Source organism: Bos indicus, chromosome 22 (assembly GCF_029378745.1).
Source record: "Bos indicus isolate NIAB-ARS_2022 breed Sahiwal x Tharparkar chromosome 22, NIAB-ARS_B.indTharparkar_mat_pri_1.0, whole genome shotgun sequence".
NCBI classification, from domain to species: domain Eukaryota; kingdom Metazoa; phylum Chordata; class Mammalia; order Artiodactyla; family Bovidae; genus Bos; species Bos indicus.
Genome location: NC_091781.1, coordinates 6727413 through 6754316, shown reverse-complemented (window position 1 = coordinate 6754316; position 26904 = coordinate 6727413). Strand labels below are relative to the sequence as shown.

Genomic DNA, 26904 nt, shown 5'->3' with positions numbered 1-26904 from the left:
ACACAGCTGTGCATGATTTATTTTGGTTAGTAGCTAAAATACTTCCACTTCCTAATTTTTAGTCCATCTAGATGCTCTTCTTTGAGAAAAGGGAACTCTTCCCTTCAGATCTGGCCTCAGCAGGAAGCCAGAGCCCCCTCCACGCGCCCTTGGCCCCCGGAGTAACGAGCTGTGGATGCCTGCGAGGCTCTCACCCACCCTGTGTCCAGGCAGCCCGGCCTCTGGGTCTGTGACCTTGTGTATAAGCCCCATCCCTCCCTCCTTTCAAAACTACCACTTTCCCCTCTACCATTCTCGCTGCAAACATTGTCAGGAGTGGAATCACAAAGAGCCCGGCCGAGCTTCCAAACACATCAGACAAATGGGAAAGGTGTTTCAGGTTTAAAAATGGTGAGGAAGAAAAACGGGAAGAGAGAGAAGAATGGGGAACAGGCGGAGCAAGGTCTGCGCTGCTGGAGGCCCCGGCCTCCGTCCCGCCAGGCTCCCTTTCCAGAGATGCCCGCTCCTCACAGAGCAGAGGCCTCCCGAGTGACCACTGCCGTCCAGCGGCCCCGAGGGCCGGCCCTCCCTTGAGTCGAGGCACAGGGCCTGGGACAGCTGCCCCAAGGGTCCCCGCACCTTTTGCCCCCGGGAAGGCCGGGCCGTGGACCCCGCGCTCGGGCGAGGCCGCTCCGATGGCAGGAAGCCCAGTGCGGGGTTTGCGAGGAAGACGCGGCGGCCAGAGAGCTGGAAGAGGTCGGCTTCCGCGGCCTGAGCGCCGCCCCCCGGCACTCCCCACCCCCTGCGCGGGTCCGAAGCGGCGCGGCCAGAGAAGAGGAAGGAAGACGCTCGGAACTTTGGCCGTGGTTTCTTACGGTCCCAGGCAGGCCGACACCACGGAGCGGCTGGAGAAACTTGGGATCCCGGAGCAGGGGCCGGGGGAGCAGGCCGGGGGGTGCGCCGAATTCCTCGCCGGAGGAAGCCCCCTCCAACTTGACTGGGGCGGCTCGCGACCCCGCCCGGGGCGCGATGCTCCTGCCGCGGGCGCGTCCCCTCCCCGGACCCTGCCCTCCGCGGTCACCCCGCGGGACCCTGGCCCGCGCCCTGGCCTCTCTTACCATCTGCGCCACCTTCAGCATCGCCGCCTGGGTGCGGGGGTAGACGGGGTCCAGCAGCCTCACCGAGGAGCTCGAGCCCAGCGGCCCCGCGCCGACCCCGTCTCCCGGGGCGCTGCCGCTGCTGCACGTGGTGCGGACGAGACCTGCTCCGTGCGACATCGCGCGGCCCTAGCCCGCGGGCCGCCTCCGCCGGCGGAGGGCAAGGGCCAGTACCAGAGGGGCGGGGCCTGTGTGGGGCGGGCGGGGCCTTTCGGGGAGGGGCGGGGCCTTGGTGGGCGGGGCGCACGCGCCCAGGGTCCGCGCGGGGGACGCCCACCCAGCCTCGGCGGCACTGGCCGGTGAGCAAGTGAAAGGCGGCTATAGCCTCCGCCCTCGGGGAGGCGCGGAAGTTGGGCTGCAGGGGGGCGAAGGAAACGGATGCCCCGAGTATTAGCCTTTCCGAGGTGGGCGAGGCCGGGCACAGCTGGTCTGAGCCTCCTGGGATCTGGTGTGGGCGAGGCTGCGGATGTGTGCTAAGGGCCCTTGAAGTATAAACTACACTCACTGAAATGCCCAAACCTTCCGTGTTCAGCTCTATTAATTGTTCTGTATGTGAATGTACATCTGTGTAATCACCGCCCACGGGGGAAAAGTTCCATCGTGCTCCTTTCCCACTTCCTGTCGCTATAGATTCGTTTTGCTTCTTCTCGGATTTGATACACTTGACATAATACAGAGTATTTTCATTTGTTTCTGGCTTCTTTCATTCGACAGGATGCATCGAGATAAATCCCATTTGACCCAATAAAGCTGTGAACATTCTGGTGAAATTTTTTTGGTGGACAGAAGCTCTCATTTCTGTGTGTGGGGGCAACTATCAATGGGTTTGCTGGGTCACAAAGTGAGCACAGGTTTATCTCTTTAAGAAGCTGTCAAACCGCTATCCAAGAGAGATGCTGTTTCCTGCGTTCTGGGTTATTTTTTAAATGAGCAAGCAGGATCACTGAAAGGAGATGGTATCACTCATCAAACCACCAAATGTTTCCACACAACACGAAAACCTACCTCATGAGATCACTGGATGCCAGCGCTATCCTGTCATCAGAGAACTGTTAATGTGGTGAAGTCCTGATAATTTTTTTCAGTCGGACCATGTGGTATGCAGAATCTTAGTTCCCAACTAAGATCCCAGGCCCCCTACCAAGCCCCCTGCCAAGTGGGAGCTTGGCATCTTAACCACAGGACCACTGGAGAAGTCCTTTGATAATTCTAGAACGTAGAGATAACTCATGAAATCTCTGCTTTGACAAGTCTGCCAGGTGATTCTACTGAACGCTCAAGTCTGAGAACCAGTCATTGCCAAAGCTGAAGCATTCGGGGATTCATGACACCACATTCTCTACTTTTGTGTACACTAGGAAATTTTCATGACCAAAAAAAGAAACTGCCTCCAATATGTTTTCTGTTTAGACAACAGTCATGGTGCCTGGTACTTCCATTTCATTCTCTAGAACAAAGATAATTGCACCTCAGGGCTGCTGTGACAATGTGACAGCCATGCAGGTGCTCTGTGACAGCTCCAGATGCCACGGGCATGAAGTTGATATCGCATGTCATTTTCTATATAGTTTCACATCTTCGCTTCTGTGCTTTTCCAAGGGTTCACAACACACTGTGGAGACGACAAGAGGTCTTTGTTGCTGTGAAGGCCTCAGGGAAGCAGAAAAAAACTAACACTGGATTACTCTTCCTTTCAGGGGCCACCGATCTCCTAAATCAGTGACTTTCGATGTGTGTTCCCAGCATCACCTGGGAACTTGTGAGAAATGCAAATTCTCACCGCTAACCCCCTCCATCTGCCCAGACCTGCTGAATCAGAACCTCCGGGTATGAGGCTCAGCAACCTGTGTTCTGGCAAGATCGGCCCTCAGCCTCCTACATGATTCAGATGCATTTCAGAGTTTGAGAACCACTGTCGTTTCCAAGTCCAGTGAAGCCGAGACTGAGCTGGGTTTCCCTGACTGCCGCTGGCCCATGTGCCACCCAGCCTCGATCAGAAGTAATCACTGGTGGTGGCCCACTCTGTGTTAATCACTTTATCATGATCACTTAAAAGCTTGAGCAAGAGGGACTACCCTGGTGGTCCAGGGACTGAAACTCCACGATCCCAATACAGGGGACCCAGGGTTCAACCCCCGGTCAGGGAACTAGATCCTGCATGCCACAATTGAGAGCTAGTGCAGCCAAATAAATTTTTTCTTTTTCAAAAAGCTGGAGCGAGAGGCTTGGCAGCACAAGAGCTGTGTGCTGGCCTGGAGTGTAAGAGGCTCCACAGACCTGTGGCCAAGTACATGGAGATGTCTACACAATGTGATAATGTCTTGGTGTGAAGGGCTGCCCCCTGGGGAGCAAGGGGTTAGGTGGGTCCACTCACAAGAGTGAGGGGGCCCACTAACTTGGCTATAGTCCATGGGGTCGCAGAGTCAGACACATCTGAGCACAGCAGAGCCATGCAGCCCAAGAATAATTGTGACTATCAAAGAGGTCAGATCAATTTCACTGTTCTATTAAAAAAAGTCTGAACAGAAATGCTCACTGTGTATTCTTTTTTTTTTCCCCCAGGAAAAACAAAGAAATTAAAAATCACCCCATGATCCTTTACAATTAAGCTCTGAGTTATACCACAAATTTCCTGTTAGAAATTCCTCACAAAGAATTTTTCATGGCAACATTGATTTTTTGTGTGTGTGTGTATAGCTTATTTTCCTCATTCTATATATTTAAAGAGACAGCACTTTAACAACTGATTTTCAATTTCATAATCAACCTACCAACCACAGTTCAAGCACAGCTTTAAAAATGTGTTACAAATACAAGTGTTAGTCTCTCAGTCGTGTCTGACTCTTTGCGACCCCATGGACTGTAGCCTACCAGGCTCCTTGGTCCATAGGATTTTCCAAGCAAGCATACTGGAGTGGGTTGCCCTTCCTTTTCCAGGGGATCTTCCTGACCCAGAGAAATACAAAATTAAATCATTAATGATGGTTCTAGCCAATTCTGATCCTGAATAAACTTGGGTTGTACTGCATTCATTTATAAAGTTTCGTTCAATGATTTATTGATCCATCATTCTCCTACTGTTAGGGTTTTAGGCAAATTTATTTTTTTCCCTATTATACATAAGACCGGGATTAGCATCTTTGGGCATGAATCTTAAGACTCCTAAGAGAAGGACCCCCAAATCAAAGGGAATGAATATTTTTAAGACTCTTTATATATATATATATATATATATGTAAATATATATATATACACACACACTCAGATTTCTGGAAATGTTGTACCACTTCATTCCCACAGCCTACGTAGTTTTCACCTAGTTCCTTTTCTCACAGTACAGATGTTTTCTATCCACTAGGCTGCAGGAGTTGAAGGTTCAACTGTGTCATCATTAAGTATCTTTACATCTTTATCTTTCTTCCAGCTGTCTTCATCCCATGGCTGGCTCCTCCTCGTGGTCAGATAACTGTCAACAACTTTCCACTTGTACATTTCCTAGGAACTCCCCAGCAAGCCTGGGTCACATGCTCCTGCCTGAGCCAGTTGCTGCTGCCAGGGTGGGATGGGCTTAGCTCTGGCCACACGCTCCATCCCAGAGCACAGTGGAGCTGGCTTTCCCTGAAGTCACTGGGGTATAAGTGGGTGGTGCGGATACTGAAAAAAAAAAAAAAAAACTAGGGCAGTCAGATGACAAGAGGAAGCAGGGATGCTGAGGATGCAGTGGCAAGGTCTGCTACATCCTGACTTAACTGCTACTCTGAATATTCTAGAAAAGAAGTCTGCCACTGACATGAAACACACCTTCCAGATGGAATGAATGAATGCCTCAACTTTCCTGCCACTCACCTTAAGTTTCTGAAAAATCATCACCTTTGGGTTGCCAAGCACTTTCCCTCAAACCTGATACTCTTTTATATACACCAAATACTTAAGTTTACTTTTAACAACAGATATTCTGATCTTTCTCATTGCCCAAAAGTCACCAGCACTGGAAGAGTCACCTAACTTCTTTTACCTCTGTATGCTCACAATTCACTTCGGCAGCAGAACGTAGCCAGAATAGTTACGTAACACCAAGTCAGGAAATATTCCCAGGTTGCCCTTTCAGTGTGCACCTGTGTGTATTTAGGCTGATATGGGCTTTCCTCGGAGATCGGGCGGGTTTGGTCCCGGACCATAACGACAGTCACACGAATGTTTTTGGTTTCTCGGGGCATATAAAAGTTCTGTTTATACTATAGTCTATTATTAGCATTATGCCTAAAAAACAATGTACATACTTAAAAATACTTTTCTTGCTAAAAAATGCTAACAATCCTCTGGCCTTCAGCAAGTCATAAGCTTTTTGCTGGTAGAGGGTCTGGCCTGGATGTTGATGGCAGCTGACTGATCAAGGTGGTGGCTGTTAAAATTTTGGGGTGGCCGTCTTATTCTTAAAATAGGACAACACCGAAGTTTGCCTCATAGATGGACTCTTCCCTTCACAAATGATTTCTGTACTCGGTCGTGTTGTTGGATAGCTTTTACTCATATTCTTTCAGAACTGGAGTTAGTCCTCTCGAATCCTGCTGCTGCTTTAGCAGCTGAGTTTATGTAATATTCTAAATCCTCTGTTGTCATGTCAACAGTCTTCATAGCATCTTCACCAGGAGTAGATTTCATCTCAAGGGACCACTGTCTTTTCTCATCCATAAGCGACTCCTCATCCATTAGAGTTTTATCATGAGAGGAGAGGCAGCAACCCAGCCCCATCTGTTGGATGGCTCTTTTTAGCTGCTCCACGGCATGTGGGATCTTCATTCCCTGAGCAGGGATCACACCTGGGCCCCCTGCATTGGGAGTTGGGAGTCTTAACCACTGACAGCCAGGGAAGGCTCCAGGCTCCACTTCTAACTAGCTCTCCTGCAATTCCCACTACATCCACAGTTACTTCCTCTGCTGAAGCCTCGATCCCCCAAAGTCCTCCACGACGGCTGGAACCAACTTTCTCCAAACTGCTGGCAATGTGGCTCTTCTGACCTCTTCTTATGAATCACGAATATTCTAAATGACACCAGTTGTTAAAAACAGTCCTTTCCAGAAGGTTTTCAACTGACTTTGCCCAGATCTGTCAGAGAAATCACCATCTATAGCAGTCAAAGCCTTACAAAATGTATTTCTTAAATAATAAGCCGAAATGACTCCATGATCCACGGGCTACAGAATAGGTGTCATGTTAGCAGGCAAGACAACTTAATCTCGTATTCATCTCCACCACAGCTCTTGGGTGACCTGGTGCCTTGTCAATAAGCAGTCATATCTGGAAAGGAATCTTTTTTTCTTTTGAGCAGTAGGTCTCAACGGTGGGCTTAAAGTAGTCAGTAAAGCATGCTGTCAACAGATGCGCTGTCATCCAGGCTTTTGTTGCTTCACTGACAGCACAGGCAGGGTGGATACAGCATAACCCTTAAGGTCCCTGGAACTTCCCTGGTGGTTCAGCTGGTAAAGAATCTGCCTGCATGGTGGGAGACCTGGGTTCGATCCCTGGGTCGGGAAGATCCCCCCCTGGGGGAGGAAATGGCAACCCACTCCAGTATTCTTGCCTGGAGAATTTCATGAGCCTGATGAGCTACAGTCCATGGGATCGCAGAGTCAGACACGACTGAGCGACTAACACTTTCACTTTAAGGTCCCTAGGAGTTTCAGAATGGTAAATGAACACTAAACTTAAAATGACCAGCTGTGTTTCACCCCGAACGACAGAGTCAACCTGTCCCTTGAAGCTTTGAAGCCAGGCACTGACTTCTCCTCTCCAGCTCTGAAAGCTCTAGATGGCATCTTCTTCCAATAGGAGCCTCATTTGTCTACACTGAAAATCTGTTATTTAGAGTAGCCACTTTTATGAATTATCTAGATCTTCTGCACAACTTGCTACAGCTTCTGCATCAGCACTCGCTGTTTCACCTCCACCTTTAAAGAGACAGCTTCTTTCTTTAAACCTCATGAACCAACCTCTGTTGGCTTCAGACTTTTCCTCTGCAGCTTCCTCATCTCTCTCAGCCTTCCTAGAATTAAAAAGAGTTAGGACCTAGCTCTGGATTAGGCTTTTTTTTTTTCTGCTTCAAGAAAAGTGGCTGTTTGAATCTTCTTTCTACACAGACCCCTAAACTTACATATCAGCAATTAGGCTGTTTCCCTTTCTTACCATTCTTGTGTTCACTGGAGTAGCACTTTTAATTTCCTTCAGGACCCTTTCCTTTGCATTTGCAACTTGGCTGTTTGGCACAAGAGGCTGAGCTTTCAGCCTGTCTGGGCTTTCGACATGCCTTCCTCATTAAGTTTAATCATTTCTAGCTTTTGATTTAAACTGAGATACGTGTAACTCTTCCTTTCACGTGAACACTTAAGAGGCCGTTACAGGGTTATTAACTGGCCTGATCTCAATACTGTTGTCTGAGGGAACAGGGAGGCCTATGGAGAGGGAGAGAGATGGGGAATGAGCAGTCAGAACACACACATTTATGGATTAAATTCATCATCTTATATGGGCATGGTTGGTGGTGCCTGGAAACAAATAGTAACATTACAGATCACAGATCACTGTAAGAAACATAATAATGAGAAAGTTTGAAATACTGGGAGAATTACCAAAATGTGACACAGATACGAAGTGAGGAAATGCTACTGGAAAAATGGACTGGGTCCACATAGGGTTGCCTCAAACCTTCAGTTTGTATAAAACACAGTATCTCTGAAGTGCAGTAAAGTGAAGGGCAATAAAATAACGTGTGCCTGGATTGTTTTTTTTTCCTGTGAAAATCTCTTATCAATTTAAGAACTGTCTAGGGAACAGAAATTCAGACTTTTAAATTGATTTCCTACCCAGGGCTGCATCTTCAGTTAGTATTATTAAATGTCTGTGCTCTATGCAGAGACAGCTTGTGTATTTAACATGCTTGTGCCCTGATACCCGGTGGGGAGTCTCCTATGAAGGGAGAATTTAAAAATGGACAAAAGTAACTGATGCCGAACGTTCTTGCCTCTAGATTTTCTTACAGTTTTAAAATACTGGCTAAACATTTACCTTGTGGGGCTAAGAGCCGGAAATAGCCATAGAGAGAAATTAAACGCCTAGAGCATTCCATTGATTTGTCATGAGTGGGTAAACACATCACATGAAACCCGCCGCCCTCAGTTCTATGAACGTGATGGTGCTGGAAGGGCTAAGACGCCAGAGTGTAAGCACATTCTATTATACTTGGAATAATATTTTTCATCCCCAGAAAACTACTCTTCTTGTTATGCAGGCTGTGTTGCATGTGGCTTTGCTTTTTTTTTTTCCTTCTTTTTCCAGAAAAAAATTAAACCCAGCTCAAAACTTACAGCTTCAGCAGAGAATCATTTTGTTGTCTAAAAATTCACACTTAAAAATTATTAACGAACAAAGTCAGCATTCAAAAGAAGAAATAAGAACTTCCTTTCAGCTAAAAATAAATGCTTTTTGTTTTTTGGGTGGTTTTGGGGAGGTGAACTTTCAAGGCAACACTAAGGGGTCATGCTCTTGAAAAGCCACACATAGAGACGTGAAGGCAAGTCCCCCACACCCTACGTGGACACAAATGAAACACTGATCTCTTGAAATAGATCCCTTGAAACTGATCCCTTTGGTGCTCCCAGTTTAGGAAAGGGCCACAGTTGGTTGTAGTCTATTTGGAGGCTATTTCAAGTTGGCTAACGAAACCTTTTACCCCAGAAGTTACTTCCTATAAATGTGGCCATGGTTGTAGAAATCACACACACACACACAAACACAGAACATAAAAACAGGCTTCTTCCTCACGACTGTTTCCAGAAACAGACCTCTTAGGTTACAGTTTTTCTGCCTTTCATGGAGGCTTAACTGCAATACAAAGTACTTAAAAACCCACCCGATAATGTGAGATAATGTAAAAAAAGAATATATATGCTTACATATATGTTAAAGTGTATCACTTGCTGTGCACTTAAAACACAACACTGTAAACCCGCTGTATTTCAATTTAAGAAAAATCGATACACGGAAGGTATGTGGAAGGTGAATAGGCTTCTGCGAGTGTGAGAGGGAAAGATGGGCAGAGAGGTGGTGCGCACACATCCTGACTAGTTATTTCAGCTTTTCTTGCAAAACCAGCAAGTCGCAGGCTGTCCGGGCGATGCCTGGGAACAAAACTCCAGAAAGATCGTGGGCAGCCCCAGGCAGCTGCAGGTGTGAGCTGCAGAAGCCGAAGCATCGAGACTACAGGTGGGACTCAGACAGGCTTCCCGTGCCCCACACTTCCCTCCCTCCTGCTGTCCCCTCCCCGAAACCACTTTGGACCCACAAGCCAAGAACATTCTTCACTGTTACTTTCAAAGGTCTGGGGTGGGTGTCATTAGACACTCGAGAAATCCCAACTCTTTCCTTCTTATACAGGGGGAAACAGAGCTTGGGTGAGGAATGACAGGAACAGGAAAACCAGCACAAACAACCCACAGGAGAAAGAAACGGCACCGCCACGAGCAGAACGGCGGGGGCCACGGGGCCGCGTCCACAGTGTTCAACTGAACCTGCTCCTGTCACCAACTACACTAACATTTCTGTGGTTTTTTGTTTTTCAAAAGAGGCTCAGTTTGAAAAATCACCCAAGATACACTGCCGTGCCAGCAAAAGCCATCCTGCTCGAGAACACTTCCTCTGAGTGCACATCTGCCTCCCAAACGGGCAGCTTCCTACTGTCTCCTAAGAGCTGATAACAATGTTACGAACTATTCAGGCTGGAGCCCAGAGATTTGGGGCCTTTGGGTCACACATGTTCTACTCAATGTGGTACTCTGTCTCTGGGGTCAGCAGGATGGTTTTAAGGTACACCCAAGTATTTATTCTTTTAATGGTTATGAGTTTATTTTGATCAGTGTTAGAAAAACTACCCACCAGCGCATCCGCCACTGTGCTCAGAGCATCACTTAAGGGGAGCTCATTACTAAGCTCCAAGGTTAGTGGCCATTAGATGCTTTTGGTGCCAACCAGTCAGCGTGTGAGAATCATGGCTGCCAATGACCCCCAGGCTTGGGGAGATGGATCGCTCTGACACACTGGCCTGTGGACAGTGTCTCCCAGCAGTATCAACCCTGGGCAGCCCTGTGAGGGCGAAGAACTCCCTGCAGCCCCCAGCCTCAGGCTTCAGCAAAAGGTCTCCTTTTTTTTTTTTTTTTTTTTGAGTTGTGAGTTAAGTTTTATTTGGGGCAAAATGAGGACTGCAGCCTGGGAGGCAGCATCTAAGATAGCTCTGAGAGACTGCTGCCAAGGTCTCCTTTCTTGAATGAGACACCTTGTTACCCTGGATTCTGCAACATTTAATCAAAAAAGAATCTAGCATTTTTAAAAGTTTGGTTTATAAAGCTGATGCATTCTTCCTATCAGCAGTTCATCTCTTTCTACATTGCCTAAGAAAATAAGGTCTATGAAGACAGCAACAAGATAGTTAAGAGTTCATTAGAAGCTACAGCAAATAAGTATCCAGTTTAATTGTAACAAACCAGTGTGAGCAAATTTAACTAAGTATATAAAAACATTAGTTAAATACAAATCTCTGGAAATATACATTATACCTACAGGTTTGTTTTTTGTTTGTTTGTTTTACAGTGAGTCTTCCTTTTGTTTTCCCCCTTTTAATTTTCAAAATGGTGAATCACTGTATGGTCCTGGATCTCCAAGCTATAAAACTGAAATATGTGTTTCCAGCGTAGCAGATGGTGACCAGGAAGGCAAAGAACTGGAGAAAACAAAACACAGTAGAAAGAGGGTTTAGAATTCATCCTAATTAGCAAAAGTTATCACTTCACTTCCATCGAATAATGTACTTACAGCATCCCTTGACTCCAAGTTTTCTCATCTAAAACTGCTTTATTGGTTCAATTACCTTCCTTCTGGAACGGATTTGGGCTGTTTTTCTTTCTTGGAACTATCTGGGAAGCCTGTAGTTTTACTCCAATCCCCTGCCTTCCTCCAGGGGATCTTCCCAACCCAGAGATCAAACCCATGTCTCTTACATCTCCTGCGATGGCAGGAGGGTTCTTTACCACTAGTGCTGCCTGGGAAGCCTACATCTATCTATCTATATATAGATATAGATTCTTTCTCATGTTATTTTCCAATTATGGTTTATCACAGGGTATGGAGAAGGCAATGGCACCCCACTCCAGTACTCTTGCCTGGAAAATCCCATGGATGGAGGAGCCTGTTAGGCTGCAGTCCATGGGGTCCCTAAGAGTCAGACACGACTGAGCGACTTCACTTTCACTTTTCACTCTCATGCATTGGAGAAGGAAATGGCAGCCCACTCCAGTGTTCTTGCCTGGAGAATCCCAGGGACGGGGGAGCCTGGTGGGCTGCCATCTATGGGGTCGCACAGAGTCAGACACGACTGAAGTGACTTAGCATAGCATAGCATAGCATTGAATATAGTACCCTGTGCTATACAGTAGGATCTGGTTGCTTATCCATCCTATAGATAATAGTTTGCAACTGCCCAGCTGATTCTTGCTGTGTGTGTTAACTACAACAGACCATTATTTTTAATCTCATGTGGACTCATGCTGTTTATCTTTTAATAGGGTAAAGCACCCACTTCATCCTTACCTGGAGAATCCCATGGACAGAGGAGCCTGGTGGGCTATAGTTCATGGGGGCGCAAAGAGTCAGACATGAATGAAGCAACTTGCTATGCATGCATGCAGAGATTGTGAAATATAAGTTTAAAGCACTGGTACAATAAACACCCATGGATCACCCATCAGCTTTAACATCACCCTGCTGGCCTTCCTGTCTAATTGCCCACTTCCCCTAACACTTCTGATGCTGAAGAAATATTTTAAGGCCAATCTCAGAGAAACTTTTAAAGTTAGTTTTTTAAATTTGAAAAATACACACGATTCCAAAATGCCAATAGTACAGAAGTACATGAATTAAAAAGCAGAAGCCTCTCATCCCACACCCCTCATGGTCCATCACAGTCCCTGGAAGGAAACTCCGCTAGGGTTTATCCCTGCAGGCACTGTTACGGTGTAAACAACAATTTCTACTTAAACAGAATCCTAGAGTGCATATCTTCTGTCTCTCCCCAAAAGGATGCTATAGGCAGCAGAATTATTCTTATTCAGTCACCCAGTCACGCCCGACTCTTTGTGACCCCATGGACTGTAGCCACAAGGCCCCTCCGTCCATGGGATTCTCCAGGCTATAATACCAGAATGGGTTGCCATTTCCACCTCCAGAAGATCTTCCCGACCCAGGGATCAAACCCGCGTCTCCTGCCTGTCCTGCACTGGCAGGCGCTTTCTTTACTGCTGAACCACCTGGGGAAGTCCTGCAGGTAATTTTGTCCTTTTCCCTCTGATCCGCAGGTGGCCTCAGGGAGGAGGAGACTCCCAGGATGACAGGCTCACTCACCGACGAAGCCGCCCAGCTGTTGAAGTTGTGACTGTCTCTCTCCGGGGAGACGGAAGATGCGTCCACAATAGCAGCTGAGAGGTATAAGGCGAAGGCGCTGCCGTTAAACCACAGACCCTGGGAAGCAGAGGTGCAGAGTGTTTAGGGAGCCTGGGAAGGTCTGGGCACCCCCAGACCCCAGAAGCAGCTAGAATCGCACTTGGCAAGGCACTCACATGGATGCAGGAAGAAGGCAGGGGACGAGGCTAATGAGAAGGCGGCTCCTCTGCACCTAGGGGGTCCCTGCTGCGTGCTGCTTCCTCCACTCACACAGGCATGAGGGTTTATAAAAGGGCTCCTCAATGAGAGCAGCAAATAAAATATCCCAACTAGAGGCCAGACACACCTGATCTTTATTGGCATCTACTGGCAGTACATGAAATTTCCAAAATTTGGCTGCAAACATCTCCAAAATGGGGGAGCTGAAACAGAAACCCAGATTTCTAGATTCTCCAGGGAGGGGGGAAAAGCCAACAACAGAAGACCTAGAGATTCTGGGAACACAGCTCATTTCTAGTTGAAGACTATTCTGCAATTGTTTAAGTCCATGGGTCTGGGTGGCAAGGATTCCATACTTTCTGAGTTTACACTCATTTGTCTGAGCTTCTGATCTCCTCACATGTGTGAGCGTGCAGCGCCTGATGTGAAGGGGTCTCCTGGCTGCTGGCCAGGGTTCTAATTACTTCTCGGGCAGAGAAACACCCAGAGCAGGACGATGGCAGAAAAAAACTGCTGGGTGGAAGTCGAGAGACATGGGCCCAGATGTGTGTGAACCTGTACAAAGTCAGGAGGCTTCAAACCTCAGCTTCCTTATGGTAGAATGGGGACATGCCTCATGATGACAAATTCTGAAAATGCAAATCAGAGCATTTTAAAACCAGGGAGTTTCAGAAGGAAGCATCGTTAAACAAGTAAAAAAAAAAAAAAAAAAAAAGTAACATTACAGGCAATGTTTTAAATTTTTAATGTAATAGATCAATGAAGGAATCTTAGGCTTGGAGGAGAGAAAGAGACTAATAGATGCTCTAGCTGAAGGTCAGCAAGATAAAGACTCCTGACTAGCAGTCAGCAGAATGAGACTTAGAGTCCCTTCAGAAGTGTTTAACCCCTTTGTCGCTTCAAGAAAGACCATCACCTCCCTGTCAGGGCTGCTCACCCATGTGTGAAAAGGCCAGAGAAACTCAAGTCTACCAGTTTTTCTGTTTGTTTTTTGTTTTTTACTTTTTTGCCTGCACCGCTCACAACTCATGGGCATCCCAGCTCCCCAGTCAGGGACTGAACCCGTGCCCTCTGCATTGGGAGCACTGAGTCTTAACCACTGGACCTCCAGGGAGGTCTCCTACCTGCCAGTCTTTATGTAAAAACTTTTGCTGGAACAAGTCATGCTTGTTCATTTACTAAGTGTATACGGCGGCTCTCCCATGGTAAGCGGAGCTGGATGACTGTGACAGAGAAAGTTTGCCAGCCTCTAGTCCAGAGCATCGGCTCAGAACTGAGACTTGGGCAGAGGCGGAAGTCAGGGTCCTGCCCATTCCCACATCTGGACCACTGGCTCCCATGTTAGCTTTTCCAGGCTCATCTTCTTCCCAGCACTCAAGCATTTTCCTCAAGACCTGGTTCAAGCTTTTCTTAAATCTCCCCAACTCACTGTGATTGCCCCTCACCTGGATCCCCTGTGCCACAACTTCGGGGTGCCAGCCTTCCGTGACTCCCTCAACCAAACGAGGCAGTCTTTCCTGCGCCTGCCTGGGAAGCAGGCTGCCAGTTCCCCCAGGGCTGCCTCCATTGCCCCAGGCATGTGTGGAACCACTATGAACTTAACTCTCAGAAACTGCACCTGGTTCTTGAAGGTCTTCATGGGGAATCCTCACTTTTGTTTCTGGGTAAACAGGCAGGAGTCAGTCAATCTGCTTCCCCAAATACAAATGTGGGCATCCCACTTGATACATACTTTAGTATGTATCACACAAAGTGCTGGGATGGTTAATCTGACGTGTTAACTTACGCTGGTACGCTATTCTGGATGTGTATCAAGGTGTTTTTAGATAAGATCGATGCTTGAATCAGTAGACCGATTGGGTAAAGCAGATTGCCCTTCCCAGTATGGGTGGGCCTCACCTAGTCAGTAATGGCCTGACTACAAAAAAAGGCTGGCCTCCCTGTGAGTGAGAGGGAACTCCTGCCAGACTGGCTTAAGCTCGGACCACCAGTCTTTGTTCCTGCTTTTGGACTTCAACTGAAACGTCAGGTCTTCTTGGGTCTCAAGCCTGCTAGCTTTTGGATTAGAACTTACACCAGCAGCTCTCCTGGTTCTCAGGCCTATTAGCTCTCCTGGGCCTCCAACTTGCTGTCTGCAGGTCTTGGGATGTCTCAGGCTCCATAAGCCCATGAGCCGATTCTTGGAGCAAATCTTTTTATATAGATAAACATTCTATTACTTCTATTTCTCTAGAGAACCCCGATGAATACAGAATTTGGAGCAGAGAGTTGGGTACAGATTTTGGAACTAGAATTAAAGTGTGGCTGTAACAAGAAAAACTATGACCAACCTAGACAGCGTGTTAAAAAGCAGACATTACTTTGCCAACAAAGGTCTGTCTAGTCAAAGCTATCGTTTTTCCAGTGGCCATATATGGATGTGAGAGTTGGACCATAAAGAAGACTGAGTGCTGAAGAACTGATGCTTTGGAACCGTGGTGTTGGAAAAGATTCCTAAGAGTCCTTTGGACTGCAAGGAGATCCAGCCAGTCAATCTTAAAAGAAATCAACCCTGAATATTCATTGGAAGGGCTGATGCTGAAGCTCCAAATACTCGGGCCACCTGATTACAAAGAAGAGATTCACTGGTAAAGACCCTGATACTGGGAAAGACTGAAGGCAGGAGAAGGGGGCAACTGAGGATGAGATGGTTGGATGGCATCGTCGACTCAGTGGACATGAGTTTGAGCAAACTCCAGGAGATGGTGAAGGACAGGGAAGCCTGGTGTGCTGCAGCCCATGGGGTCACAAAAAGTTGGACATGACTTAGCAATTGAATAATAATCTCAGTAGAAGCCATGAATAAGTAAGGGATTATGCCAGTAGAAACACTGCCAGTTAGAGCAGAAGGGGATGGAGATAGGCCAGAATGAAGGAGGGGTGCTGACCTTCTTGGATTCTGTAGGACAGAACCACAGAACTATATGCCTGTGACACAGCTTTATCTTTCACAAAAAGAAAGGCGATTCAGAGATCATCCGGGCTGGCACTCCTGTCATGGGCCCACTGGGCAGGCTAGTTCCTCCTCAGTTTCAAAGGGTGGGGCTACCTCTCTGGTTTCTGGGAGGGACCCTGCAGAGGCACTGGGGCGATAGTACTCTCCAGGTGGATCCAGAAGATAGCGCACTGAACCAAAAGGATGATTATGGAGCCTTAGGATCAGATGGAATTTGCCTTGTAACTTTCTGGGCTTGCTGGAGACCTGTCACCCCTTCCTTCTTTCCTATTTCTCCCTTTTGAAACGGGAGTGTCTGTCCCACCACTGTATTTTGGAAGTACTCGCCTGGTTTCACAGGTTCATAGCTGGAGAGGAATTTTGCCTCAGGGTGAACTGTACCTCAAGTCTCACCCATATCTGACACAGATAATATTTAAAGGAGACTTTGGTTTGGGTGGGGGCGGTTGTTTTTTAAGCAGGATTAGCACCTGTCTGATTTATCTTTTTGTTTTATTTATTTTTACATGCAGCATGAGGGATCTTAATTCCTTGATCAAGGATCAAGCTCCCCTGCACTGGAAGCGTGAAGTCTTAACCACTGGAGCACCAGGGAAGTCCCTTAAAAGGAGACTTTGGACCTAGATTTTAGTTGATGCTGGAATGAGTTTGAGGGACGTTGAGATGAATGCACTTTGCATGTGAGATGGGTGTGATTTGGGTGGGCAGAATATTATGGAGAGAATGTTTTTCCGTCAAATTCATATGCTAAAGCCCTAGCCTTCAATGCGATAGATAGTGATAGATAGTATTCGGTTAAGGAGCCTTTGAGGTATTTAGGGTCAGAGGAGGGTCATTTCATTCTAAGAAATGAAAGGGAGTTCACATCCTCTCCTCTCTCTCTGCCATGTGAGGACACAGCAAGACTGGCAGGCATCTGCAAGCCAGGAAGAGAGCTCTCACCAGAAACCAGCTCTACTGACACCTGATCCTACACGTCTAGCCTCTAGAACTGCAAGAAATTTCTGTCACCAAAGGTCTAGGGTATTGTTCTGGTGTCCAAGCAGATTACGGTTCTGTAATCTATACGTTTTCTTACCTATCCACGGCCCGCATCTCTGGACTCTGTGTTTCCCTTTGCTGTCCTGCATCCCGCATGGAGTCAGGACAACAGTCCAGTCACTTGTGACCACTCCTGCTCCCAAATATGAGCACACCTCGTTGTTCTAGCAGTGCCTTTCATTTTTCATTCTAACTCTTTGCATCTCAATATCAAAGAACTCTGCTGCCCAAAGAGTTAAAGCCACGACATCAGAAGGTGTTGGAAGGATGAAAGATCTACCGCGGCTGTGCCTTGACACACCTGTATCCAGGTGCCACTGTTGACTGAGAATTAATAAAACAAGAGGTTAGACGAGAGAACAGAGCTTCTCTCGGTTCAGTCTTCTGAGGACCGCTTGGCTACTTTGCCTAAAAGGAGTTCCTGGACCTTCCAACATGATGCTCCACACTCAGGTGTAAACCACCAGTGCTGGGCTCTCCCTGGCTTTGCCCTCTGCTTTACCGGCATAGAGACCATCGCAAATTGAATGGAAGACTAAACTCCATCCCACCTAAGGGGCAACGGACAGGAAGAACACTCGTGGTTTGCTTACCACCGTGGTCCAGGGCACCTGGGGGATCCTGGTGTAGGTCATCGTTAGGTAGATGATGAGGAAGAAGACGGTGAGGACCCAGTAAAACACAGCTACGAACATGACCCAGCCAAAGGCAGGGACCCGGAAGTACTCCGTTCCAGCGATGAGTGTCCACACCAGCAGTCCCAGAACCTGTCAAGCGGGAGAGGGAGTGGGAAGGAAAAGAGAGATGGAAGAGAAAATAAAGGAGGAGGAGGAAGTGGACACAGAGGAAAAAAACAATTAGACAAAGTGTCAACTACAACTTTCATGCATACATATGGATACATGTAACAAATGTGACTGGGGGCAAACTCACATTCCCACAAATACCAGAAAGGTAAAATGAAGCAGCAGAGCAGGCTGCGCAGAGACCAGGCAAACAGGAAGCCCACGCCTTGTCTCTGCCCAGCTCCCGCCAATTGCTGTGGGCTGGTTTTCTCCATCTTTCTCCCCGCCTACCCCCAGGAGAACACAGAAACTCAAGTTTGTACGTGCTGATAAACTTCATTTTTAAATGCCAGCCCTAGAATTCCCCAGCAGTCCAGTGGTTAGGACTCGACACTCTCACTGTGAGGACCTGGACTCGATCCTTAGTCAGGGAACTGCTGCTGATGCTGCTGCTGCTAAGTCGCTTCAGTCATGTCCGACTCTGTGTGACCCCATAGATGGCAGCCCACCAGGCTCCCCTATCCCTGGGATTCTCCAGGCAAGAACACTAGGGTGGGTTGCCATTTCCTTCTCCAATGCATGAAAGTGAAAAGTGAAAGTGAAGTTGCTGACTCTTCGAGACCCCATGGACTGCAGATCCCACAAGTCTCATAGTGCGGGATGCAGGCATGCATAAATGAATGAACGAATAATTTAATCAACAAATGTTAGCGCTGATAAAGACGGACAAAACAACACACATCTGTGGCTGGAATCTGTTCCCGACACCTGTCAAGGGAACAAGAAACAAGCCGTGGGTTTATTCCAGCAACAGTTGCCTGGCTTCACCGCTGCGGCAGGGCAGGGCGAGCCCAAAGCTCTGTCATATCAGCACTGAGTGGAGGAAGGATGCTGACCCATGCTGTAGGGATTCCTGGTTCTCAAGGAGGGAGGCCACAATGAAGTGTCCGTCTCCTGCCCACCCCTTCCAGGGCCCGGGAGGACTTCATTCCTGAGTCACAGGAACGCTGGCATCTAAAACCTATCCCCAGGAGATAGCATCAGGTGTCCGGGGTGGGCACTGGGTGCTGTATGACTCAGGGCAAGCAGCTTCCTTCCTGTCTCAGCTCTCTCCGTGGGATGAGACACAAAACGGACTCTGATCACTCTGGTCATTTGGCCTTGACACCTGAGCACCTACCACAGGCCAGGCTTCTTGCTCATGGGCCCCGAGGACAGAGCCAGGCAGGAACCGAGCAGACTAGCTCATGTACCACTTAAGAGCCTCGTGCGGGGAGATATGCGAACAGTCACAATTGTGAACACGCTATGAAGGAAATAAAGGGTGTGACCAGAGTCTCTAACAGGGCTGTGAGCTTGCAGGCAGGAACGGCAAGTATCAGAGGAGGCCATGCTGAGGAAGAGCCTGAAGACCCACTAAGAGCTATGAAGACGGCTGGGTGGATGCTGTTCCAGGCAGAGGGCATGATGCGAGCAGAGAGCTGCAGGGGAAGGGCCTTCTAGAACCTGTAGAAAAGTGGAGGATGTTAGGACATGGGTACAAGATGTTAGAAGGCTTGGCGATGGTCAGATTCTGTGGGCCAGGACACCTAAGGACTTTGGACTTTATCCTACGAGCTAAGGGAGGGTTTTGAGCAAGACAATGATATGAACAGGTTAAGTTTTTGTTAGATCACTTTGGCTACATGGCAAGAACGGGCATGTAGGTGGCTGGGTAGGGGTTGGAGAGACAAATTCAGAGACTGTTGTAATAATCCAAGTGGAAGAAGAAGACAATGTGTTTAAGATTAAGACGCTGGTGAGTACTAGGAAGTGAATGATTCAAGGCAAATTTCAGAAGGAGTCAGGACCTTCACGGCTTTGATGGACTAGGTTACAATAAAATGGAATTACACCCGAGTCTCTGGAAAAACTCCTCAGTGGATTAGGGTGTCACCTCCTCAGCTGAAAAGATGAAATATACGAACAGGTTAGCAGGGCTGACCTGGGCTCAGGTTACAACCTATCTCATTGGAGCGAGCCTGGGACCTCAGGATGGGATTAGAAGTGGATGGTCCAGGGGAAGAGTTCAGGCCCTGCTTTAGGAAGGAAGACTTCCTGTGAGCATCATTTAGTGAGCATCACTAAGACAGGTTTCTGGGGGACCTTTGAAAGTGCTCATGGAGACAAGCCCACCTCCCTGTCCAAGTCTGGATGTCTGTACTGGGGAGCAGAGAGTAGACTCTGAACACTGCTACTTTCCCTCCTTGGAGCTGAAAGTTGAGGTTCTTTTATCTGCCCCATGTCGTATGTGAATCCAAAGAAGCATTTATGTATTTTGGGGCTCATACCTGTGGCAAAGGAATTTATTGAAAGCGAAGAAGTATCAAACAGGATAAAACTCCAGAAAGCGTCAAGACTCACACCCCTGGGGTTATGGTCCAGAATTCATCATAACTGACAGGTAACCTACACACACAGATGTGACTTTCCATTGTATCAATAGGACAGGTAACACACGTCATCTGGCATGGCAGAATCTGAAATAACATCACGGGCTTCTTGATTCAAACTGAAGGGGTGGGAAGGGTCCTTTGTTGAGGATTCACCCAGGAAATAACCATGGGAGGAGCCACTGCTAGTGGGGCTGGTGTCTCTCCAGGAGCGTGCAAGGGTTTGAGAGTTGCCAGGATAAGCTCACATCCACCTCAGTTCAGTTCAGTTCAGTCACTCAGTCGTGTCCGACTCTTTGTGACCCCATGAACCACAGCACGCCAGGCCTCCCTGTCCATCACCAACTCCCGGAGTTCACTCAAACTCACGTCCATCGAGTCAGTGATGCCATCCAGCCATGTCATCCTCTGTCGTCCCCTTTTCCTCCTGCCCCCAATCCCTCCCAGCATCAGAGTCTTTTCCAATGAGTCAACTCCAGCTACATGGGCTTAACTAAGAGCTCTTGACTCTGAATGTGAAAATGCTTTTCATTATTAAAAGCAAGTGGGGTCCACTGTCCAGAGATGCTCTAACGTGCTAGCAGTGGTCATCTTTTACAGACAAGGACGATATCTCTAACTGAGCAGTCTGTCAAAGAGTAGGAATATTTGACCCAAGATCTCATCAGCAAACACAGGAAAAGAACTGTCAAGAAAAGACAGTTTTCTTGAAAATTGTCTTCAAGAATTCCTACTCGAGAGAATTTCTTGGGCAACTGAAACACACCCGGAAGCAACTTTTGTCTCTCACTATAACCAACGCTGATGAAAACCACTCTACAAAAACGCTCATCTCCTGGTGTGTGTGTGTGTGTGTGTGTGTGTGTGTGTGTGTGTGTGTGTGTGTGTGTGTGTTTAAGACAAACTCTTCATCTTTATTTGCTTAGACTTGTGTGTGTGTGTGTGTGTGTATTTAAGACAAACTCTTCATCTTTATTTGCTTAGAGTTCAAAAATACTGTTTGTTTTTCACTGACAAGCATTATTTTGGCTAACACTTTTTTTGGAATGGTAAATCTGAGACCTAAAAAAAACTTTTGAAAGTGATAAATGCAGGCAGAAATGAACCTGGCAGAAGACGAAGCATATATAAAGCACACAAAGAAGTTATAACCCCAGCTACCAGCTGTAAATTCTCAAGAGAAACCAACATAAAAATTTTATGTCTACCCTTCTTAACTTCTTTCGCTTGCATTTATCACTATCATTACCACCTGCAAATCCTTTTCTTTTTCCTTTAAAAATATGGATCACTCGGTATACGATGCCTATGACTTCTGTCTTTGGGTCAGCCGTACCACGGAGGCCCTCCTTCCAGATCTGCGTCGATTCTAACAGCGGCCCAGCTTTCCATAATTCATGGGACCTGCTCCCTATGGAGAAAAACTTAAGTTGTCACCTTTATGCTTCGACAAAACATGTCCAGGGAACATTCTTATAGAATGTATATCCCTGCAAACCCAAATTCCCGGATAATAGTCTTATAAATGCAATTTCTAGGCTATTTTAAGCTTCAGAAGTACTGTCAAATTAGCCATTAAAAATCTTGTGCTAACTCATCTCATCAGAGCATGTCGGCTCTTCCTTTCCAACCTCATTAAATGCCCAGGTTGTAAATGATTAAAAACCTGGTTTTAAAAAAAAGAGAGAGAGCTCATGTTTTGCCTTTCACTGCTTGGCTGAAGTACAGTGCAGAGTAAAGTGCACAAACCCTAAGCAAACAGCTCCATGGATTTTCAAACTGGACTAACCTGTGTCACCAGCATCCATCTCAAGAAACAGGGCACCTGGGGGCTCCACCCTCACTACCAGTTAACTTCTTCCTTCCTCCGAGGGGAGCAAGTCCCCTGGTTTCTACCATCCCTGGTCTGGAACTTGAAAGGCATGGAATCTTACCGGCCACACCCCCATGCGTGGTTTCTCTCACTCAGCGACGTGAGTCTCATCCATGACACTGACCACTGTGTTTTCACAGCACCAGTTCTCAACATCAGAGAACCACCGGAAAGGCTCACTAACCCTCAGGCGAAGAGGCTCCGTGCCAGAGCTTGTGATCAGTAGTAGATCTAGGAAGGGACCTGAGAATCTGCGTTTCTAACAAATTCCCAAACGGTGCTCTTGGTCAGGGACTGCACACTAAGAACCAGTGATGTACAGGATCCTTCTTCTTTTAGTTCGCGTTGCCCTGATCAGTTGTGAGGATGGAAGAGCATCTTTTCAAAGGCTTATTAGCCACTTCCAGTTCTGATTTACTGATATTTGTACAAAATCATGTCCTTACTGATCTGTAGAAATATTTACATAACAGGAACGGTAACCAGCAACAAAGGCGGCAATCTTTTCCCATCCAGTTTACTTTTTAGACTTCAGTCTTCAGTCACATGGGAGTTTAAAATTTTTACACAATTAATAGGTTGAGCTTTCTTTTATTCCTATGTGCTTAGGAAGGGCTTCCTCAGAACCAATATCATAAAAATATTCTCTGATATTTTCTGAGAGCTTTGTGTGTTTGCTTAATCTGTAAACAAACTAGAACTGAGTTCTACAAATGCGGTGAAGATGGTTCAATTTTATTTCTTTCTCGCAAATGGTCAGGTGATCCGTTATCACATACTGGTGGTCAGTGTCTGAAATCTTTATTCTATTCTACTCGTCTGTATTGACTGTTAATGTGCTGTGCTCAGTCGCTCAGTCGTGTCCAGCTCTTTGCGACCCCAAGGACCTTAGCCCACCAGGCTCCTCTGTCTATGGGATTTTCCTGGCAAGAATACTGAAGCTGGTTGCCATTTCCTCCTCCAGGGGATCTTCTCGATCCAGGGATTGAACCTGCATATCCTGTGTTTCCTGCATTGGCAGGCAGGTTCTTTACCGCTGAGCCACCAGGGAAGCCCTATTGCCTCCACCTGGCACTGCTATGCCAGGGCCAATTCCTATAGCTTTGGCATATATTTTAGGTTTGGGGGGAAAGATGTCAAAATGAACACACGAATCTAATTTTGTTCCTTTCCTAAACCCTTTGAAAACTTACATCAGAATGAGATGAATAGGAAAGGAGACAAAAGTAACATATTTTTCTGAAGCTTGGATGAATGTCCACCTAGAAGGGGCTCCCCCGAGTACCCAGCACAATGGATGAAAACAGACTCAACTGAGGCTCAGCATGAAATCTTAGAACCTCAGGTGCAAAGATGCTTCAAACAACCAAAGACCCACCAAGGATCAGAAACCAGAATGGCTTTTCACTTTTTCCAAAAGCAGACAGGATGTTAGAAAGTAATGGCAAACGGTTTCAGATGGGAAAGTGATTTCTAACCCAGAAATGACCCAGGAAAATTACCAATGAAGAGCAAGAGGCAGACACTGTTGTTTTTTTTTTTTTTTTTCAGATACGCAATGTCTAAAAAAAATCTACCTTCCATACATTCTTTCTCAGGAATCTAGAAGGATATGACCCAACAAAATGAGGGCATAGACTCTAAAGGAGGAACAAAAGAGTAAGCCAACAGAACTCTGGTAAGCCCCCAGAGGAGGGGAAATCTAGACATGACAGGCACCCAGGCATGGATGGTAACCAGGTCAGACTGGAGCCAAGTGACTCAAAAGACAAGCATGGTGACGGCCGTCAGCACCGCGCTCAATGTTATTTTCCCTACTTTTGCACCTGGTGAGACTACTGGGGAACTTGCTCCACCCCAAGTGAGGGAGGAAGCCAAGAAAGAGGACGATAAGGGATCCAGGGAACAAGACATTCAGCCCAACAGAAAGGCAGGAGTTTCAAGGTGAAGGGAGATCCCCCGGAGAAATTTGTCCAAGTGAAAAATGAGAACTCTGATTATCTGATGGGACTGGCTTGTGGGAGACTTTACTGAAAGGCTACTGGACAAATGTGAGAGCAATTAGCTACCAAGACAAGTGAGCAAATTTTTAAAAATTATGCATGTTACTGACTTTAGTGAAAACCAAAAGAAACCACAGGAGTTGTTTGTAGTTACGAGTTCACTCTAATATGTGACTCTAATATTTACATACAGATGATAATAAATATTGGATACTGACCTGAACAAATGATAACGAGGAGGAAAGCAATAGGGATGGGACTTCCCTCGTGGTCCAGTGGCTAAGACTCTGAGCTCCCAACGCAGGGGTCCTGGGTTTGAATCCTGGTCAGGGACTTAGATCCCACCTGCCACAACTAAAGATCCCACATGCTGCAACTAAAACTCAGCACAGCTAAATAAATATATTTTTAAGAAGAAAAGCAATAGAGATGATGCAGTGAACTGAATTCTTCAATTACTACCTTGAGGAATAAGAGTCCTTGCCCCATCCCCACTCCCACCCCCAAATGGTACCAGATACCCATGCTTTTCTATGAAGAAAAATTTTTTACATTGAAAGCCTTCCACCTGGTGACCTCTTGAGGCTGTCACTGAGCCCGGCTGGCCCTCTGCGTGTACTTGCCCACGCACAGCTTCCATACCCTATGTCCTGCAAACCAAGGAAACAGATGCCTTAGGTTTTGAAAAATGATGCTGAATTTGTCCATGAGGACTCTCCTGCCTGTGAAGCCTCTGAGCCTTGTGACAGCTGTTCTGCTGCAGAGAGGAGTTCAAAGGGTCTCGTTTATTCAAATGTGTACTGAGCGTCTTTTATGAGCCAGGGCTTTTTCTAGGCACTACCGGCTGGCTGATTTCTTTCTGACCTTAGCCTGGAACCAGCATGATTACCATTTGTCTTTCAGTCTTCAAAACAGACAGGTGACTTCTGATGATGAACTAGGCTACCCTGGGAGCAATGTACCAGCTGTTCCCAGCTGCCTTTGCCCCTCGGAGCTGCGCTGATCCAGCAGGTGAGCTCAGCACACCTCTGAAATACCTCATTGGGCTTGAAATCATTTACCATATTGATTCCTTGCAATAAAGTACCAGTGGAGACCAGCTCCTGTAGATTTATTCTTAGGCGTCCTGCAAGAGAGAACCAAAGAGTATGACCATGCTGAGTGGTGTCCTCTTCCACACACATGTGACAACATGCAATCAAAAAGCTCACTGAGTGTGCCCTGGTGGTGTCATGGTGAGTGGAGCAGACATTTCTGCCTCTGGAGAAGGTCCACCAATGGATATCTGACTATGAACTGTGACAAGTTCTACACAAGGAAACTTGGCTGACACAAGACCTTTAAGCACAAGGTCCCAACCACATCTGGATGGTCAGAAGCAGATGAAGACTGAGCAGGCAGGGACTTCCCTGGTGGTCCAGTGCTGTAGGGGACGCAGGTTCGATCCCTGGTCCAGGAACTAAGATCCACATGCCAAGGAGCAACTAAGCCCTCACAGCACAACTACTCAGTCTGCGTGAGCGAGAGCCCCTGCTCCACGATGAGAGAGGCCTGTTCACCACAACTAGAGGAAACCTGCAGGCCACAGTGGAGACCCAACAGAGGCTGACACCAGAGCATCTCTGCTGCAAGCCAGATGCAGTGCTGGGTGCTCAAGGGTCCAGTGGCGAGCAGGGCGTGCGTGCCAGCCCCTGGGGACTTGACTACCTCGTGTGAGAGATGAACACAGTCCAGTTCCTTCTTCTGCACAGGGGTTGATAACAGTGGTCCATGGCTACCCTCAGCCCACTGCCTGTTACGTACAGTCCACAAATGTAGCCAATGCTCATTCATTTAAGCACCATCTAAGGCTGTTTTCATGCTATGACGACAGGGTCCATGGTTTTTGGCTGCAAAGCCTAAAGTATCTACCACCTGGCCCTTTATAGAAAAAATTTAGCCAATCTTGTTGACCAACGGTCCCCAACCTCTGACATCTGATGCCTGATGATCTGAGGTGGAGCTGATATAATAATAATAGAAATAGAGCGTGCAATAAATGTAATGTGGTTGGATCAGCCCCAAACGGATCCCTGGTGCCAAAAAGGGTGGGGACCACCGCTGTGGACCATCGTACTTACTCTCTGCATCAGGAAATACACACACGTGCACATACTGTTGTTTTATTTGTTTCCTGCATTGTTGCAAATAAGTCAGATTACTAATATATTGGGCCACAGGAGGTGACAGAACAATAAGCCTGTACCTCTTCTCTGCACCATCAAAGAACCACACACTCAAGATGACGGCTCCCAACACCAGTGGAGCTTTGTTTAGAGTCACCCCCACGTCACAGATCAGCAGTGCTTCTCTTTTTTTGAGTTTCTATCGTGTCAGTCGTGTCCGACTCTTTGCGACCCCATGGACTGTAGGTTGCCAGGCTTCTCTGTCCATGGAATTCTCCAGGCCAGAATACTGGAGTGGGTTGCCATTCCCTTCTCCAGGTGATCTTCCTGACCCAGAGATCAAACTGGGTCTCCTGCACTGAAGGCAGATTCTTTACCAGCTGACCCACCAAGGAAGCCCAAGTTTCTATTAGTAATCATCAACAATTATGTTTTATCACATACCAGTTTACATGGTAGATAGTTAAAATTAGATTTCAAGAAATTTCCCATCCATATGGCGAATGTATGTATCTTAAATTTAATAATCTATTTTTTCTTTTTTTGATTTCTTTTAATTGGAAGGTAACTGCTTTACAATATTATAAAGCAATTATCAGCAGCATTTCTATTCAGCAAGCATGGCCACCTTTTCCATTTATCCACTAGGGGGTGACCAAACCCTGCTTATGCAAGATTCAGGAGCTTAGGTCCCTGTTCAGTGGGAAGAAATCAGAGTTCACCATCTGTCTAGAGGAGTTCTTCCACTTGAAGCACATTCCACAGAGGTG

The 26904-nt window shown here is 47.0% G+C and overlaps 2 protein-coding genes across 8 annotated transcripts in view; both read right to left on the bottom strand.

Moving 5' to 3' along the window:
* The window catches only part of CMTM7 (CKLF like MARVEL transmembrane domain containing 7), a 124698-nt gene extending 123343 nt beyond the window's left edge, over positions 1-1355 (bottom strand). Inside the window, exon 1 of one of the 6 annotated variants that reach the window (XM_070777307.1) lies at positions 1098-1355. In XM_070777307.1, coding sequence (XP_070633408.1) covers positions 1098-1256 — 159 coding nt within the window. In that variant the 5' untranslated portion in view covers positions 1257-1355. The remainder of the gene's footprint in view (positions 1-1097) is intronic. The other 5 variants (XM_070777308.1, XM_070777302.1, XM_070777304.1 and 2 more) reach the window with 5 other exon arrangements.
* A 2861-nt stretch (positions 1356-4216) lies between these two features.
* Positions 4217-26904, bottom strand: part of CMTM8 (CKLF like MARVEL transmembrane domain containing 8) — a 102517-nt gene continuing 79829 nt past the window's right edge. The window contains exons 2-5 of one of the 2 annotated variants that reach the window (XR_011563200.1): positions 17470-17643; positions 12583-12699; positions 10747-10906; positions 4217-4790 (exon numbers count right to left, since the gene is read on the bottom strand). Coding sequence is in view for 1 of the 2 variants with exons in the window: in XM_070777309.1 (XP_070633410.1) it covers positions 10823-10906; positions 12583-12699; positions 17470-17643 (375 nt within the window). In the remaining variant the exon portion in view is untranslated. Of the gene's footprint in view, positions 4791-10634; positions 10907-12582; positions 12700-17469; positions 17644-26904 lie in introns of those variants that run through there. The other variant, XM_070777309.1, reaches the window with a different exon arrangement.